General features: G+C 44.6%; 1 protein-coding gene across 1 annotated transcript in view; it reads right to left on the bottom strand.

Annotated features, from left to right (window-relative positions):
- The window catches only part of LOC122785236 (potassium voltage-gated channel subfamily C member 1-like), a 38,031-nt gene extending 20,132 nt beyond the window's left edge, over positions 1–17,899 (bottom strand). Inside the window, exons 1-4 of the mRNA XM_044050959.1 lie at positions 17,882–17,899; positions 16,205–16,336; positions 14,386–15,247; positions 9,171–9,383 (exon numbers count right to left, since the gene is read on the bottom strand). Coding sequence (XP_043906894.1) covers positions 9,171–9,383; positions 14,386–15,247; positions 16,205–16,336; positions 17,882–17,899 — 1,225 coding nt within the window. The remainder of the gene's footprint in view (positions 1–9,170; positions 9,384–14,385; positions 15,248–16,204; positions 16,337–17,881) is intronic.
- Positions 17,900–18,383: the final 484 nt, after the last annotated feature.

The raw sequence follows: 18,383 nt of genomic DNA, 5'->3' as shown, positions 1-18,383 counted from the left end.
TTAGGGCTAAACAATTAGTTACAATTCTTTTCAAATGAAAACTGCACACAAAGCACTTAGCAAATAGCAAAGGCGGTCATTGAATTGTTTTATATTTAATTGTTCAGCTAATTACTGTAAAAGAAAAACATTATTGACTTGTTAAAGGTCTTTTTAGTGGGATCATGAAGAGAACTTGAATCCTATATTAAAAACTGCTTTGATACAATGATTCCACTTTATCCACCACACGAGGGTCGTGAGGAGGGTGGAGCCACTCCCAGCTGACACAGAGTGACAGAGGGGAACACCACAGACTAACCTCTTCATGTTTTTAGACTGTGGGAACCAGGAGAACCCGGAGAACCCAGGGGAGAACATGCAACCTACACACAGAAAGGCCCTCGGGATTCAAACCAGCAACTGTATCAAGCTTTCCTGCTTTAGCTTCAAGACTGGGGCAGGAAACCGGGGTGACGCTGGCGTTTTGAGATTTCCCACTTCAGGTCTCCTAAAACGCTGTCTCCATGTGGGCGGAGCCTAAAACCATTTCCTTGTAGATTGCCTCTTAGTGGACACCCACTTGACCTTTAAAGGAGACTCAACATAACAAACAAACATAATCTTCCATAGACAATCTTTTTCTTAATCGTTCTTAAAGGTTTTTCGTCAACATGACATCATTCATGCCGGTACAGAAAGAATGCACCAGAAATAGAGAAGAAGATGTGGATGTCCATAAAACATGAAGGAAGCTCGGGCAACTAAGGACTGAAAATAAAAGACACCATGAAGTGAAGAGACAAAAGACAGAAGGACAACAACGATGAGAAGTGGGACTATGACAACATCGCTTTCTCAAAGTAACAGAATGGTCTCAGGTGACCCCGACGACCCCTGGGTCAGGGGGTGAATGACCTGCATTGTTTCATATAACCACTCTTTAGACAGATATTGATCTCACAGAGGCTTAAAACCTGCATTTCTTCCACCAGTTAGTCAGAACTGAAAAAAGCTTCTTGCATAAGAAGTGAAACGTCTTCAGCTGAACTGAAGTCAGTCCAGTTGCCTGTAGCTCCTGGAGAACCTTCACAGACGGACCACAAACACATTCCAGTAGATTTGTTCCCATCTCCTTGTTTTACTGCTCTGTTATCTGCAATTAGTAAATCTGTACTTGTTATTTTGCATATGCAGATGACGTGGGCGTGTCCTGACAGCAACAATCTGATTCATTAATGTATTTGTCAAATCATCATGATTAACTGAGTTATTTTCATTGGGTTACATGAGAAGGTTGACTCTTGCGTCATTGTGGACCTGGTTCAGCCTGATTAGTCTTTGCCTGATGACTATTCAAGAGAAGAGGTCTGTATGGATGGAAGATGGAGGTGAAGGGTGAAGGGTTTTCAGTTGGTTTAAATATAAAACTTCACCACTAGATGCCACTAAATCCTACACACCGGTCCTTTAAATGTGTACAGTTGAAGAAGACTTAACAGGTTAGTCTGTTTGTAGTTAGCAAACAGAGCTTACCTTCATGAACCTATGAATGAACACATGAATATGAATGAATGTGAGTTCGCTGATGATGTGTAACACATTACTGTGTGTGTGGTTAGTGTTTTGACATCATTCACCTCACAGTTCGCTTCACTGGGCATTTACTGAATTGGGCAGAATTGGATTGTTGTAACGCAGTCCACTGTATCGATGGGAATCAATAACACAGTCAAACACCAAGCCTTGACCCAAAGTGCTTTGCTGCACCAAGTCCCAGAAATCCCCCTGTCCACTGTTTCCATAGCAACAGAGAAAGTGAGGAGATCAAGAACGAAGAGAGAGGGAGAAAGAGAGAGGGGGAGCGGGGGGAGAGAGAGCGAGAGAGAGGAGGGTTTGTGGGGAATTGATCAATGGAAGGGGGAGGGAGATGATATGAGTAGGACAGATTGAAAAAGTCTGATAGATAGATAGATAGATAGATAGACAGATAGATAGATAGATATATAGATAGATGGATAGATAGACAGATAGATAGATAGATAGATAGATAGATAGATAGATAGATAGATAGATAGATGATAGATAGATAGATGGATAGATAGATAGATAGATGGATAGACAGATCGATAGATAGATAATATTATATTATATTAATATTTGGAGCTTGTATAGAGTGGTTTCTGAGTAATCACATGTGTGGTTTGCTGCGTTTAATTTGTTCACTGTGACAGTGTTTTACTCAAGTCCATGACTTTGAGCACTGAACGTGAATTTGGACTTGCACAATGCATTCAGACTCAAAAGTCAAAGGTTAGGACCTTTTTTAGTTTTTTTTTTGTGAAATGTTGAGATGTTATTATGACATAAAAGTTCAAAAATATTAAATTGTTGCAAGTTAGCATCTAATTTTTTGCTCTCTGGAAGCCACAAGTTCATTTTTGGCTGCATTGTCTGGACTGAGCCTCTGGGTGTTGGACCAGTATTTTGGGGCTTGTGGTGTAGAAACGTCCATTTTCTATCCATCTTGTTCCGTCTATAGTTTGTATTCTGCCTCTGTTGCTCTTCACATGGCTTATTTAACTGTGGGTGATGAACCACAGGGCTTCTGTTTGTCCACATATTAATATATTCATATCTGGGACATTAGTTTACAGAGTCAGAGCTGTGGATCCTTCCACCGAGTCTGCGAGGCTCCAACTCTTCCTCCACTGCAGGTCCGATAGCTTCTTTAGCTGAGCTAGCATTGCAGAACTGCTGACATGGTGCTGTTTCTCACCAGCAGCCAAGAGGGTCTTCAGGCGTCCTCGTGTGCTGTGCTGAATGTGCCTGGAGGAAGAGTCGGTACCTGACACACACACGGAGAATGGAAGCAGCATCCTCATCTGTAAACACTGCGCTGCCAGTGAAAGGTTCTTTATTTGTATGTTAGCACTAAGTCGACTAAGTAGAGCCCAACTGAGAACTTAGACTGAGGTCGAACGACTCAACGACAACAACACTGGTGGAACACTGTGTGACGGGCGTGGGATATTTGAGTTTCCATCACCATACTGTGCAATCACTCATGAACATGACTTTCAAGCCTCTAGTGAGCGAGGATCGTCTTTTAATAAAAGGAAACCACGACCAAGCTACGAAAACAACGGGAAAGATCCGGCTGGGGATGAAGCAAAAGAAGGCTGAAGAGTTCTGCATTAGCAGGGATTTATTTATGACGTCTCTGTTGCCTTATTTCAGTCTCTTTGAACCTGAAACAGTAACTTCCTCCGCGTTCATACAGAGCAACGATGGGAAACTTTGCAGAAGAGAAAGCGTGGAAAAGAGGAGTGTCCCAGTGGGATGCTGTTCTTTCGCACTGCCTCCAAAATGCTCACGTCTTCCCTTTTTCCCGCCCTTCGCAGCCACTGACAGTGTGTGATTATAATGACAGCAGTGACATAAGTATCTGCACTTGATCCCATCAATGTATTAAAGGCAGCAAGACATGGCAGAGAGGAAGGAAAGAGGGGTACCGCACGTGGTACATTTGAAGCAAAAGCCTATAGCAATCCTTTTGATATATATACATCTATATACAGTATATATACATACAGATATATATATATATGTACATACGACCGTGCATTTTCAATGTGTGCTTGATTTATCTTGCCAAAAACTCAAATATCAACTGCAAATGTATAATGATAAATAAAGCACAGATTTGCTGCTATGTTTTGATTTGGAGAATTCTGCAGCCATCACAGCCAACAGTGCTGCTGCTGCTGCTGCTGCTGCTGCTGCTGCTGCTGATGCTGCTGCTGCTGCTGATGCTGCAGCCCTCTGAAGTTGTGCATATACTCACCTGTGTTTTTTTTTATTTATTAAAGCCTCACATACTTTCCGCATTTTGTGTCAGTTCCATTCAAATTAGAGAACATTTTTGTTACGACCCGATTTATTGTACGTGGAGCATGCACAGTTGACACTTTACACTTCCTGTGGTCACAGATTTTAGGGCTGAACATGAACATCTGCATCGGGGTTCATGCGCACCATCGTGGACACGGATGGACGAGGACATGTGTGTCCTCAGTGGACTCAAACACGGAAATTATGATGAGACCTTTAGAGTTTTGTCTGTCATTGTTTCGGCCTGCCTGCTCTTCCACGGGAACCTGCTGGATATTTGGTGTCTTTGTATTTGACGTTGAAAAGAAGCATTAGCTGCCTTGTTAGCACTTGTGCAGCCGTCAGTGTTCCAGCGCAGCCTGACAGAGAGTCACAGATGAGCTCAGCTCATTTCAAAATGCAAAAGGAACTGACTTTGTGAAAGGAGTTGAAAGGAGAAGAGTGCTCTCTATGGGCTGTGCTGTAAAAACTGACCTGAGCTCAGCTCCAGAGGAGAAGACAAAGAAAAACTGAACAAACAACCAATCAGCGAGCAGCTCTCACTGTCCTGGTACCAGTGTCCTGCAGTCGCTTTCACTCTGGCACCCGTCCCACAACAAACACGTTTATACTCAGCCCCGTTTGGTGAATTTAAACTCTTTCTTTTGGTTTTAAAAGCCAATAATAAAATATGAATTCATCTACACACACCAAGACCAGGCCCCATGAAAGCAAATGGGCTTTGAATGAGGTTTGATTCCCAAAGTGCATTCAAGGTCGATAATGTGTCGGTCTCCACCTCCTCGCCTCCTCACCTGCAACCCCCAACCCAGATCTATAGGTACCAGAGTGAGAGGAGACTGGGTGAGAGGAGGAGAAGGAGGAGGAAGAGGAGGAGCAGGAGGAGGGGAAAACAGCTACACACAGAACACACACACACACACACACACAAGGAGAACGACAGACATACAGACAGACAGAAATAAAGAAAAGAAAAGAATGGAGAAAAACAGACAGACAGATGGACAGTGTGACACAGACCAACAAGAGCCGAAGTACAAATGCACCTGACACAACCTGAGGAAGGAGACAGTCACAAAAATAACAACAACAGCAACAGCACCCATCATCACACATGGAGCCACACTGTGACCTTTGACCTGTGGACCAGCTCTGCTCTCTCAGTGGCATCACACACTCACACACTCACACAGTGTGATCATGTGTATGTGTGTGTGTGTGTGTGCAGCCTCCTCAGTGTTACGTTATATCATTGATATTTTCTGCAAGCACATTATTTTATCTTCACGACTGCTGCTCATGTGTGACCATACACTATCAGCCCTTTGTTGTGTTGTGTTGTGTTGTGTACGGCATGTTTACACTATCAGCCCTTTGTTGTGTTGTGTTGTGTTGTGTGTGTAATGCATGTTTACACTATCAGCCCTTTTGTTGTGTTGTGTTGTGTTGTGTTGTGTTGTGTTGTGTACGAGCATGTTTACACTATCAGCCCTTTTTGTTGTGTTGTGTTGTGTTGTGTTGTGTACGCATGTTTACACTATCAGCCCTTGTTGTGTTGTGTTGTGTTGTGTTGTGTGCGCATGTTTACACTATCAGCCCTTTTGTTGTGTTGTGTTGTGTTGTGTTGTGTTGTGTATGCATGTTTACACTATCAGCCCTTCTGTTGTGTTGTGTGTTGTGTTGTGTCGCATGTTTACACTATCAGCCCTTTGTTGTGTTGTGTTGTGTTGTGTTGTGTTGTGTTGTGCTGTGAGGCATGTTTACACTATCAGCCCTTTGTTGTGTTGTGTTGTGTTGTGTTGTGTGCGGCATGTTTACCATCGCTCTTTGTTGTGTTGTGTTGTGTTGTGTACGGCATGTTTACACTATCAGCCCTTTGTTGTGTTGTGTTGTGTTGTGTGTGTTGTGTGCGGTATGTGCCCTTGTTGTTGTGTTGTGTTGTGTTGTGTAAGTGCATGTTTACACTATCAGCCCTTTGTTGTGTTGTGTTGTGTTGTGTACGGCATGTTTACACTATCAGCCCTTTGTTGTGTTGTGTTGTGTTGTGTTGTGTTGTGTTGTGTTGTGTTGTGTGCAGCATGTTTGCTGTTTGGTGAGCGCGGGTGAACTCTACTTGATTTCATTCTGCAGACTACACAATCAGAGTGTCTTTCACTTCAGCAAAAAGTTGTTTGAGATAATTACTAAAGAGCCACGATGACCACTTTTACTGATTTGACGCTCTTGGTGAAAGATTTTGGTGAAAGTCCGTCAGCAAGTCTGTGTATGAACACGCTGCAGCTTATTAGAACAGATTTGACCACAGTCTGAAAACTCTGTGAGTTCTAACAGAATACAATAATACAGACACAGGGACTAACGAGCCGCTCAGTCGTGGCACAAAGACAACTCTCCCAAAGGAAACTCTTTCTTTAGCTTCAGTGTCGAGAAGTTGAATGAGTTGTGAAAGAAGAACGATAGCATTAGCTTTGTTTTAGTGCACATGGACACAGAAGCCTCAGAGAATCGTACATGTGTGGGAATAGTTTAACTCTCTCTAATGTAATAAAATGACGTCTAATAGACAACGGATGCTTGCAAAAAATATGCTTCATCATCACTGTGATTATAGTGAATGTGTGTGTGTGCTGTATGTTAATATGTTAATATGTGTGGTGAAATAGAAACGGATGAAGAACCAATGAGGTGTCAGCTGTGGTGAGTACGCTAATGATGCTGCTAATAGATAAAAACACACACACACACACACACACACACACCATGCACTGGCCCCTCCCACCACAATCCGAATTCTTCACAGTATGGTGCACATGTATATACAGTGACAGGCAGCACTCACACACACTCTTAAATGTTTAAACTGTGTGTGTGTGTGTGTGTGTGCGTGTGTGTGTGTGTGTGCGTGCGTGTAAAAATACTGCATGTATGTTAGAATATTATACTGTTGTTCATGTTTTTGTTTCAGTGTTTTGAAGCTGATTGTTGTTGAATACGAACCAAATAAAGCTACAGTGTGAACAAATGCACACGTTTGTCATCTAATGATGTTTCTTAAGTTAGAAAATATACGTTTTATCATCAGATAGTTGATTCAGAAATGTCATACAACACAGATTCAAGTCTTTTTGTCTAGGAATGATTTTGCTTTGAAAGTCTTTGATATCATTCTTTTATTTTCTATCGTTCTAACAACGTCTTGTTTATTTTTGGATTTTTGAATCAGATTCTTTGTGACAGGTAGGTGATGACGTGCGGTGTGTTTCAGCACAGAAACCTGCCGTCCTCCTGTCCTCCCGTCCTCCTGACTGCTGACCACAGTTGCTGCAGCAGCCCCTGCAGTACCTCTGCAGTACAGATGCAGGAGAAACGCATGAACGACTGGGACTGAACGACAGCTGCTGTTTGAAGGTGTGAGAGCGTCGGGATGAATTTCAATGGCTCCGTTAAATCCCTCAAACCCTGAACCCTCGTGGATTTAAGTGTGTGGGGAGCAACAAGAACTGGAAATGCTATAAATGGGAATGAGGCTACGTATTATGTTACCATGGCAACACACGTGGCTTGACTTACAGGGAAATTTGGGACTTATCTGTTGACTTTTTCACACTCACTAATTAGCAGGTATAAACTGTGTGAACTCACGACCAGTTGTTAAACTGTGGAGGAAATATTACAAGAAGTCGTTTTTGCACACACACACACACACACACCAATTAGTGCCATCCTTTATTACACACAGCAGGGGGCAGCACTTGTCTGCACCCAGGGAACAATGGAGGATTGGGTGCCTTGCTCGGGGCCAACCCAGCCCTTAGCCCGTCCCAGGATTGAACCAGCAACCCTCCAGTTACGAACAACAACACTATAATGGAGCTTCAGACATTACGATGTCAAATGAATAAATAAATGAATGAATGAATGAATGAATATATGTATCTATGGCTGAAGATGAATGTGTGTTTCAGTGTTGTGTCAGCATTAGAGGCTCATGTCTATCAGAGCTGATTCAAATCACTGTTTAAACCTGATTTTAAATGTTTTCTTTGACCACTTACAGACTGTTTAAGGGAACATTTAAAAATAATCAACTGACACTTTTGGACAAAACGTTGCCATTATGCAAACATTTTTAAAGCAATAAACTAATCATCTACCCCTTTATCCTCCACGTGAGGGTTGCTGGTGCCAATCCCAGATGACAGAGGGGAAAAGGCCATCAAGTGTCTCATGTCCCTTGCAGCCTCTCACACTCTCACACTCACCAGGAGACCTGGTCAAAGTCCATGCGGGTTCAGGTTTTAAGGGGACTGTGTTTGGTCTGAGAATGGCGGGCTTCATGAGTGGTTTCTTTTATTAATAAAAACATACTATAGTTTCACAGCGACCGATTTATCGATGAGTAAATCGAAACTTGTGTTTCAGGTGCAATACACAACATTTAGCTGTGCAAGACATCAGGAGACAAATGCTGGTGTGTAAGTGTCCAGAGAAATGACTCAACTCTACTCGGTTTGGTGTCGGTCACTTTGTTTTACCTGCTCAACGTGGGCGGGGCTTCATTTTATACGCGTCACATGACAAAGTAGTGGCAGTCATGTTACGTCGCGCATGACTCCGTCTGACTGCTGTCGCTGAACACCAGCTCTGTTAAATACTGAGCGCTCAGTCCTCATGATCACATCGTAGCTGCGGTTCATCCTGACGTCGGCGGCGCTCTTGTTTGGGACAAAAGAAACAACAAAGACGACGGTAGCCATGGAAACCTGCTTGAGGCTACATGAGGAAGTTGTACGCACACACGCACAACTCAGTGCTCAAAGAAGACGAGGAAACACAAACGAGGAGGATTTCCAAAAAAACACGCCACGACTGGGATGGAGTACGAGGAGCACACGTGCGTGGAAAGCTACGCGGCGTCCGACCCTTCACACGTGACCCTAATGGATTAAGCGAGGACATAATCTATAAATGAATCATGTGCAAGTGCTCTAAATTATACATATAAAGTTTTATATATATATATAAAGTCTGTGTCAGACATAATGCACAAAATATTGATTTATTCATTTATTAATTTGTTTGTGCTGCAGTTTATTTTGTTCATCGTGTGTGTGTGTGTGTGTGTGTGTTGATGACTTTGCACACACTGTGAATTTCTACCAATCAAGACCATGCATCCAGCGACAGCCCGCTGCCGTCACTAAGGCAGGCACCACCCTCCGCCACCCCTCCTCCTCCTCCTCCTCTTGCTCCTCCTTCTCCCTCATCCCTCCACCCTCACCCATCCGCTCTCCTACCTTTCCGAACGTTCCCGTCTGTCGTGCGCTGGAACTCCCCGGCGCTCAGCAGGAAGCAGGCGCGGTCATGTGGGTAGCGCTCGCGGCTGGTGGTGGAGCCGAGGCCTCCGGTGGCCGGGCTGCGCTCGTCCCCGAGCACCTGGTCGATGGTGGGACAGTCCTCGTTGGCCAGGGCGGCCGCGTTGGCTGCTGTGTCTCCATTCTGCTTAGAATCTGGGAGAGGGGTGGAGAAATGGAGGAAGGGAGAAACAAGGTGGTGGAAACGAAGCGGGGACATTTTCAGTGAGGTGTGAACAAGAGGTGGAGGAAATGGTTTAAATAAAAATACCAGTAGGAAGAGGAAAGTTGAGAAAGAGAGAGTGAGGTGCAAGAGAAGATTAATGGATGGGGGAGAGAGGGGGAGGAGATAAGAGGGGAGGGTAACATTGAGAGCACAAAAGCAATGAAAATGGAAAAAAAGGAGATAAGAGCAGAGGTGGTGTGGAGCGGCTCGCAGGAGGACAAGGAAAGGAGATTAGGAGATGAGACACAAGAGGAGGGAAAAGATGAGTGGAGGAAAAAAGTGCAGAAAGAAAATGAAAAAGGAAAAGGAGAGAGGAATGACGGATGTGAGAAGGAGAAGGAGGAGGGGGTGAGGAAAGGAACATTAGTGCATTGCGATAGTTATCCTGATCACATGACCGTCACACTGCAGCAGAGTGGGCCACACACACACACACACACACACACACTGTGCTCGCTCTCTCCAGCGGGGACACAAGGAAACACTGACTGTATTCACCAAATAAAACATGTGTCTGCTTTAAGGCACAGTTTGTCATTTCTGCCACTAGGTGTCTCACTCACTCACTCACTCACTCTCCCTCAATCAAAGGAATTAGGAAGCATCTTTGGCTCATTTCCTGATTAAAGGTCGGGTGTGAGATCATTTTCTGGGGCATTTTTTTACTGTGTTGTAACCAATCAAACTGCCATCTGCCCCCGTCGGACCCTACGTACACCTCTTTGTGCACTAATCACACATGCTCAGAAGACAACGCCAGAGCTTCTGCCCGCTTGCTGCAGCAACGCTGTGTTGGGTGCAAACGAAAGACGTTGTTTTGGGACAAACTACTTCCAAGAAAAAGGCTGATGCAGAGCGATCCAAGAACATGGGTGCTGTGTTTGAACACTGGAGAAAACTCTGTTTCTACTGGACCAGCAGGTTACTTTTATGTCTTTGTTGTGTATCAAGTATCCAAAAAAGTTAGCGTCACAGAAAAGTACAGAAAGTTACCGAAACAAACTGTTTTACACTAACCCTACATTTAAGATTTAGCAATTAGCTGTTTTTAAAAAGTGTGACACCGACCAACAACTCTCTCTACAAACTCTCATCTGACTCTAAACTCACCTCTAATGCCTTTATCTGTTGTATGTGTCACATCCGCAACATGGTGTGTATTTGTATACATATACATATATATATATATGTATATGTATATATGTATATATAAGAATATGTTTACTGGGTTATCTCACCAGTCTGCAAATCACTGACTCTCATGCACCAAACCCCATAGAGAAAATGAATGATTTCAGCTCACGGTGGACACAGGAGCTGCTGGTCCACTGCTGCCTCGTGTGGTAAGTTTGTGTCACTGAGGTAAACAGTGAAGGCAGAGAATAATACACGAGAACTTACTGATGGAGGCAGCAGTGGACGAACAACTCCTGTTCGCTGGAATGTAAAACCGCAGATTTTCTCTATGGACTTTGGTGCAGAGAGTGAGAGGTTACGTGTCTAAGTATTATATAGAAAGAGAGACTGACTACATTTAAACAGACATAGATGGAATTTGGTAGAAGTAGAAGTGGCTAAAACCTAAACTAACAATTTACCATCTACTTTCTCTCTCTCACTCACACACACACACACAGTAATGTTAGTGTGAAGCCAGTCACAAAGACGCAATATCGATTAAATATGGAAGAAGTGCAGCTGGTGTGTGACGAGCAGCTGGGATGGATTACAGTGGCAGCTTTACGGCCTTTAGACGTTCAGATGTGTCATAACTCGTTTGTAAGACTCACTGTTTGACCTTCTCCAGGAACAACGAGTAACAACACACAACAAGTAAAGATGTGTTACAAATGAAGAGAGAGAGAGAGCTTCTCATCGGTGCACAGCTGGCCAATCACAGCCTCTGAAGAGTGTGAAAGTGAGTTTGAGCCATGGCAGAAAGTTAAGACATGTCTTCATCTTTAAATGTATAGAAATATAAATAGAATGCTCAAATCCAGCACTCTGGTTGGTTGTTAGTCGTGATATAAAGTATAATGTCAACTCCATGTTCATAGTTCCAACTCTCCGTAACGTCCATCAAATATAAGACTTTGTTGTTCTTCTTCTTCAAAGACAGAGAAATTATTCTTTTCACTGTCTCAGGCACAATCCAGTTCAGCACCACGGACAGCGCTGAGTCAGTATGTCTCACTGTCCTGGGGAAACACAGGACTGTATTACTGTACTATATACAGACTCATTGATTGATTGATTGGTTGATTGACTGACTGGTTGGTTGAGCACCTTGTGTGCTACTGTGAAGTCCTGATACATTGTGTGAGTACATCCCTGTCTTACACACAGCTGACTCTGCTGCGCTTGCTTCCTTCACCGATGGTTCACAGCGGTGTATTCCGTCACGCTTTAACAGATTAGCGTGATCACAGTGCGCACGCCTCAAGCACATTTATGTGTCAGTTTTGGCGTTTCAACCGTTTTTTACGCGGCTCCTGACGAACACGGCTCGGGTCCTGACGTACGCGGCTCCTGACGTACGCAGCTCCTGGCGTACGCGGCTCGGGTCCTGATGTCGCTTTTCATGGTTCACACACTTTAACAGATTGATCGGGTGTGTCCAACCGCTTTTTACGCTCCTTGAACACGCTCGGTCCGACGCATGCTCCTGGCGACGCTGCTCGGGTCTGATGCTTCCTGACGGAAGCTACTCGGGTCATAGCTCTTCGGGTCTTCCTGACAGTGCTTCACGCCTGCTCTGGCCTGACGCGACACGCTCCTGACATGTGCCTCGGTACGCTGCGGACGCTGCTCGCCCGTGACACCCTCTTACGCTTACGACGCTGGGTCTCGCGGCTCGTGGCTGCCGCCGCTCGGGTCCTGATGCGCTCTCCTGACATACGGCTCCTGCCCTGACGCTCTCGGGTCCGACGCACGCCGCATGTATGCCCCTGACATACGCTGTGGCCCCTGACGACGCGGGCTTGGGTCCCGCTGACGCTGAGGCACATGCGTTCCTGACGACGCCTGCTCGCCGACGCACATACGCTCCTCGGGTCCTGACGCACGCTGCTGACCTGCTCTGATGACGCGCTGTGCTGCTCCTGGCCTGCCCCTGGCATACGACGGTCTGACGTGACTGACGACGGTCGGCTGACGACTGACGCACCGCTCCTGACACGCGGCTCCTGGTATACACGGCTCCTGACGTGCGCGGCTCGAGCAACATGTTCACTATCTTCAGAATATGTTTGGTGCTTAATCTCTCTGTTAGACAGTGTTCTCAATGGTCGATGCATCCTTATCCCTGGCTTTACCTAACCCTAAGTTTAACACACACACACACACACACACACACGATGGGCATGTATATCAACACAGCACAGCATGACCCAGATTAATGTTTCAACCGTCAACACTGTAAAGCCAAATAGACCCAGTCCAGGATTATCAGAACATGTCAGCGTTGGTCGTACAGCGTCAGGCTGGAAGGAGAAGGAGATTTAATATGAAAAAGTCATCGGCTTCATTTGAAGCTTTCTCACCATCATAAATTAAAATCTATTTCCGTGTACTCTACTCCAGGAAGAACGAGGACATCGGCTTATCATAGTTACAGAAGCTACAGCTTCAAACCCTGTGTGGTTGATGACAGTGAGACACTTTGTCTCTATGTAAACATAAGTCCGATCCTTTATAACCAGGTCCACAAAAACATCCACTGAAATGAACAAACATTTTGCTTGACTACATTCTAATGCTGGCTTCTTCTTTAAGCTTCTCCCTTTAGTGGTGACTGATCTGCCTCCATCTTGTCTTCTTCTGTTACACAAACTGTCCTCATGTCCTCCTTCACAACATTCATGAACCTTCCCTGTGGTCTTCCTCTTCCTCTCCATCATCACCATGATTTTTCCCAGAATAATCACTGTCCGTCCTCTGCATGTGACCAAACCATCTCAAACTTGACTCTCGACCTGAGCTGTCTCTTGAATATGCTCATATGTAATCCTAACTTAATCCTGGTCACTGTGAATGGTTAACCTCAGACATTTAAAGTCATCCACCTCGACTCCTTGCATCTTCACCTGTCTCACTGTCGTTCTTTTGTCTTGCTGCTGCTGACCTCCAGTGCAGACCTCCACCTCTCCAGGTTCTCTTCCACATGTCCTCTACTCTCACTCCAGGTGACTTCATCATCCACAAACAACATAGTCCACGGAGAATGATTGTGATTTTAAATAAGGATAACGGTGCATTCACCAGTGAAAGTCATGCACATTCATTTCTGGCATGAGATTAAAAACATTAAGAAGATTAGAATATCAGCAAAGACGTGTAATTCATATCATTCACTTTTGTGAACACAAAACAACACAAAAACAAATCAGCCTTGAGATTCTCTCACTGTTTCACTATGAAGACACGTTTCACGTACAGTACGTAATATTCAGTTTATACACTTTTGGTGTCTTTTTTTGTCATTGAACATTTATACCTGCATCTGTCGACCTCTACCAGCAACCACACGCTCTCTAACAGTGGGAATGTACCAAGTGGTGCATGTGTGGGGTTGGATTTATACCAATGTCATAAAAAAAAGAGTATAACATGGAATGTTAACATTCTTTACTTTCATCTTTTTCAGTCCAACACGAAGCAGCTTTCCGCTCTCATGTTTATTCCATGCACTTTCAAGTGTTTCACTCAATGTGTGGTGTCATTTTAGATGGTGTCACCAGCGGCAGCCACTCAAACACACATGCTACACACCAGCACCCTCTTCCCACACGCCTCGAGCACTGTTAGACAAACATGTTCCAATGATGCAGATCATTTGATATTAAATGATAACACACTGTTCGGTGTGTGTGTGTGTTATGTATTTTAATACACCAGTGGAACTCTTACATGCACACCTGTTCACTCACTCACCTGCCCTGTTGATCTCAATGATCTCCTCCTGTGCCAGTGGGCAGTCTCCAGTTCCCATCATGCTGCCAGATCCAACCATGCCGGGCCCAAGCACATTTCCCATGAGCCTGTGGGGCGAGGCGGTTGCCATGGCCAAGGCATCTGGCTTGCAGTAGTTGGGGCTGCCCGGCTGTGGTGCTCGCGGGATGTGCTTGTTCCTCTTCTTGGGGAGCTTCTGCTTGGCCATGGCCAAGGAGTAGTACATGCCGAAGTTGTTGACAATGACAGGCACAGGCATGGCGATTGTTAGCACGCCAGCCAAGGCGCAGAGGGCACCAACCAACATTCCTGACCACGTCTCAGGGTACATGTCCCCATATCCCAGTGTGGTCATTGTCACCACAGCCCACCAGAAGCCAATGGGGATGTTCTTGAATGTCGTGTGGGCTGCAGCCGTCGGATCTGCCGGGTCGGCACCGATGCGTTCAGCATAGTAGATCATGGTGGCAAAGATGAGGACGCCCAGCGCCAGGAAGATGATGAGCAGAAGGAACTCGTTGGTGCTCGCCCGCAGAGTGTGTCCCAGGACCCGCAAACCCACAAAGTGACGGGTCAGCTTGAATATACGCAAGATACGGACAAAGCGCACCACGCGGAGGAAGCTCAGCATGTCTTTGGCTGTTTTTGAGGAGAGGCCTGCCAGCGCCACCTCCAGGTAAAACGGCACGATGGCCACAAAGTCAATGATGTTGAGGGCGCTGCGGAAGAACTCTGCCTTGTCAGGACAGAAGATGACACGCATCATCACCTCAATGGTGAACCAGATCACGCAGACGCCCTCCACGTATGTAAGCCAGGAATCCGTGACAATTTCATAGACTATCTGCAGAGTGCAAGGAAACAGTCAAGGAATCATTGGTATTATCATCATCCACTTTGTTTTTTTAATCATTTATGACAAGGAAAATGTAATCAACCCCAACATTTGAAACCAGTTTTATTATTGCTTTCCAGCTGTTGAAAATCACATTATGAATGGTTCAGAATGAACACAGATATTCACCGTTGAGCCACAACATCCACAAAGTTTTTGTTTTAGTTTTCTTGACACGTTCAGTAATGCACTCACAGTCAGACATGCTTCTCTGACTGGAGACTGAAGATTCTGCCAGGTTGGAAACCACCCACTGTCCAACACCAAAGTCCATGAAGAAAATCCATGTTTTTAGCTCATGGAGCACTTGAGTTGCCTTGTTTGGTACATTTGTGTCACTTTGGTAAATCTAAATGAAGGATTTCAGTCACCGAACTCACAAAATAACACATATGAACTTCTTGATGGAGGCAGCAGTGGATCCACGAGTGGATCCTGTGTGCTGTCATGTAAAATCACTGATTTCCTCTATGGACTTTGGTGTGGGGAGTGAGAGGTTTTACAAAAATTTTTCCAAAGGTGAAATAAAGTGTCAAACATAATCTTAAGATGGTGTAAACTTTGATAACTTTGTCTTATGCTGGTTCTCGGGGCAGGGGGTCAGCCTCATAGAACCTCATAGAACCACACAACAAAAAACATGAACTGCTGAATCAGTTGAGGCTGATCGGTGCAGTGTATGGACACAGTGGGTGTGTACAAACTTGAGTTAGAGTAATCCTAAATTCTTTAAACTAGTACAACTGCAGTCTGCAAAAGTAGTGATTTCTGTGTGGATGTGGTGGATCCTTTTTAATTATAAGAAAAATGGATTCATTGTATCAGGAAAACAATCTGGTTATGTAAATGTCGTCAACTTTATCAGAGGCTGCAGTAACATGACCAGCACTGAGCAACCAACCGTACCTCCTGATGTGTCATGTTGCCAATGGTGACGTTCTCTGTTTTGTTGTAGATGGTGTTGAAGACTTCGTGGGTCTCCAGGCAGAAGGTGGAGATGGAGAGGAGGATGAAGAAGAGTGAGGCAAACGCCACATACTGCAGAGAGACAGGAGAGAGAGAGAGACAGAGACTTTAGTCAAATAAAACATGTGCTCTCTGTTTCCTCAACACAAGCACCACAACTGAAACTGTTCAACCTGCAACAAAGAGTTCAAGCCTTCGTCATTAGTTTATTTGTGTGATCATGTGAGGGGGAGGAGGAGCACTGCAGTACATGGACAGCAGTGGTTTTAACAACAGCCTGCAGATAGGGGGTGCTGACGACACGCTGAGGAGAGTGGAGCAATGTTGCTGCTGCTGTTAACGTCTCAGCTGCTGCAATCCCACTGAAAACGACAGAGGGAGGGAGGAGCCTGTGAGGGATGGAGGGGGTGAAAGAAATAAGGAACACAGGTTGTGAGTCTGTGTGTGCGTGTGCGTGTGTGTAGAGTATGTCAAAAGTGAATATGAGGCCACAGAAACAATATAGGAATATGCATGAATTACTATAAGCAACATTATGAAAAGTATGAAAAGTGTGTGTGTGTGACATGACACATAGACACACACAGTGTCACTTGTTCTGCGGTATTCTCTAAACACGTATGTGGAGCTGGACTTATGATCAAAGAGGTGGATTATTCTAATTCTAATTCTTGTATTTTATGGGATGGACGGGGTAAATGGAACATCTACATCATTTGGGCAGCCCGTGGCCAAGTGCAAAGGGAACTTGACTTGTAACCAGAGGGTCCCCACCCGGCCAAAATGGGCTGGGGTACCCCTGAGCAAGGTACCCAACCCCCAATGCTCCCCGGGCGCTACTGTTTACTCTTAAACACATAAATGTCATTTGAAGACATTCGTCAGCTTCTGCTGCAAACAGCAAGAAAGGTGCAGTTCTGTGTGACTTTGGACCTGGTCCTGTTTGTGCGTGTTTGCACTGGTTTCCTCCCACAGTCCAAAAACATGCAGACGTTAATTGCACATTCTAAACTGTTGTCCCAGGTTTGGACCGGTGACCTGTGCAGCGTGCGCTCCACCTTTCACCCTGTGTCAGCTGTTTAACCCTTTGACACCACAGAGCGTACTGCAGGCGACACGTTTGTGCAAGCGCACTTTGCATTACTGTGATTGTGCGATGGTTTGTGCTGTCGGAAAAATGCCAATAGTTTGTGAAAGCTGACGAGTTAAGAGGAGGGAAAAAACCGCCTGGACTTAGTTTTCAGGTTTTCTTTATCCTGTTTTTGTACATTGAGACAAAAACTCAAAGAAATGTTACTTTAAATGTGTTGTACAGTTCACAGTGTTTTTTTCTGTGTCAAACTTTGAGTTTCTCTTCATTTTGGATTGTTAGTACACTATTCTAACATGCACTACATTGTAAATAACTATGAGATATTGAAAGTTATTCTGGAAAAATGGACAAAAGCACAGAAACATCACACTCACAGGACATTTTCCGTTCAAATAAGGAAAACAAGTCCTGACACTTTGAGAGTGAAAGTAACTTATATTCCAGGTTCTCCTCAACGTACACTCAAAGACAAGAAGACAACAAAGCAGAGAATGACATTAAGTGAAGGGAATTACTAAACTCACGTTGACAACAACTATCATTATCACATGGACACGCTATAAAAGTGCCATTTATCCACATCCCTCCTCAGCAAACATCAACGTGCAGAGAATTGTTATTCCCAGCTTTGCCTGCAGCTGCGTTTCCCACAATTAGATTGTTAGGTTGGAAACAAATGCATGAACAAGCTCAGGTGAAAGCTGACGAGGTGATCAATGGCAACGCTGAGTCTTTTACAGGTCTGAACTTCTTCTGTCAAAGTCTAATAACTAGCATTTCTGTTTTGGCCCAGTTTCTCTCTCTCTCTCTCTCTCTCTCTCTCTCTCTCTCTCTTACTTACTTTTTAAGGATAAACACGACCCGGTACATCGTTCCATGTGGACTAATGACACCGTGTTGTGCGTTGGTCCAGTGTTCGACAAGAAAACACCTGATAAATGTAACAATGTAATGTCCATCAAACCAGAGTCTAACCAAGCCGGTGTGTCTTTATTAGGCTGTGAGGACAAACCATTGTTTTGAGGA

The sequence above is a fragment of the Solea senegalensis genome, linkage group LG19, assembly GCF_019176455.1.
Source record: "Solea senegalensis isolate Sse05_10M linkage group LG19, IFAPA_SoseM_1, whole genome shotgun sequence".
Taxonomy (NCBI): Eukaryota; Metazoa; Chordata; class Actinopteri; order Pleuronectiformes; family Soleidae; genus Solea; species Solea senegalensis.
The sequence above is the reverse complement of the archived record's forward strand: the minus strand, read 5'-3'. Positions and strand labels throughout refer to the sequence as shown.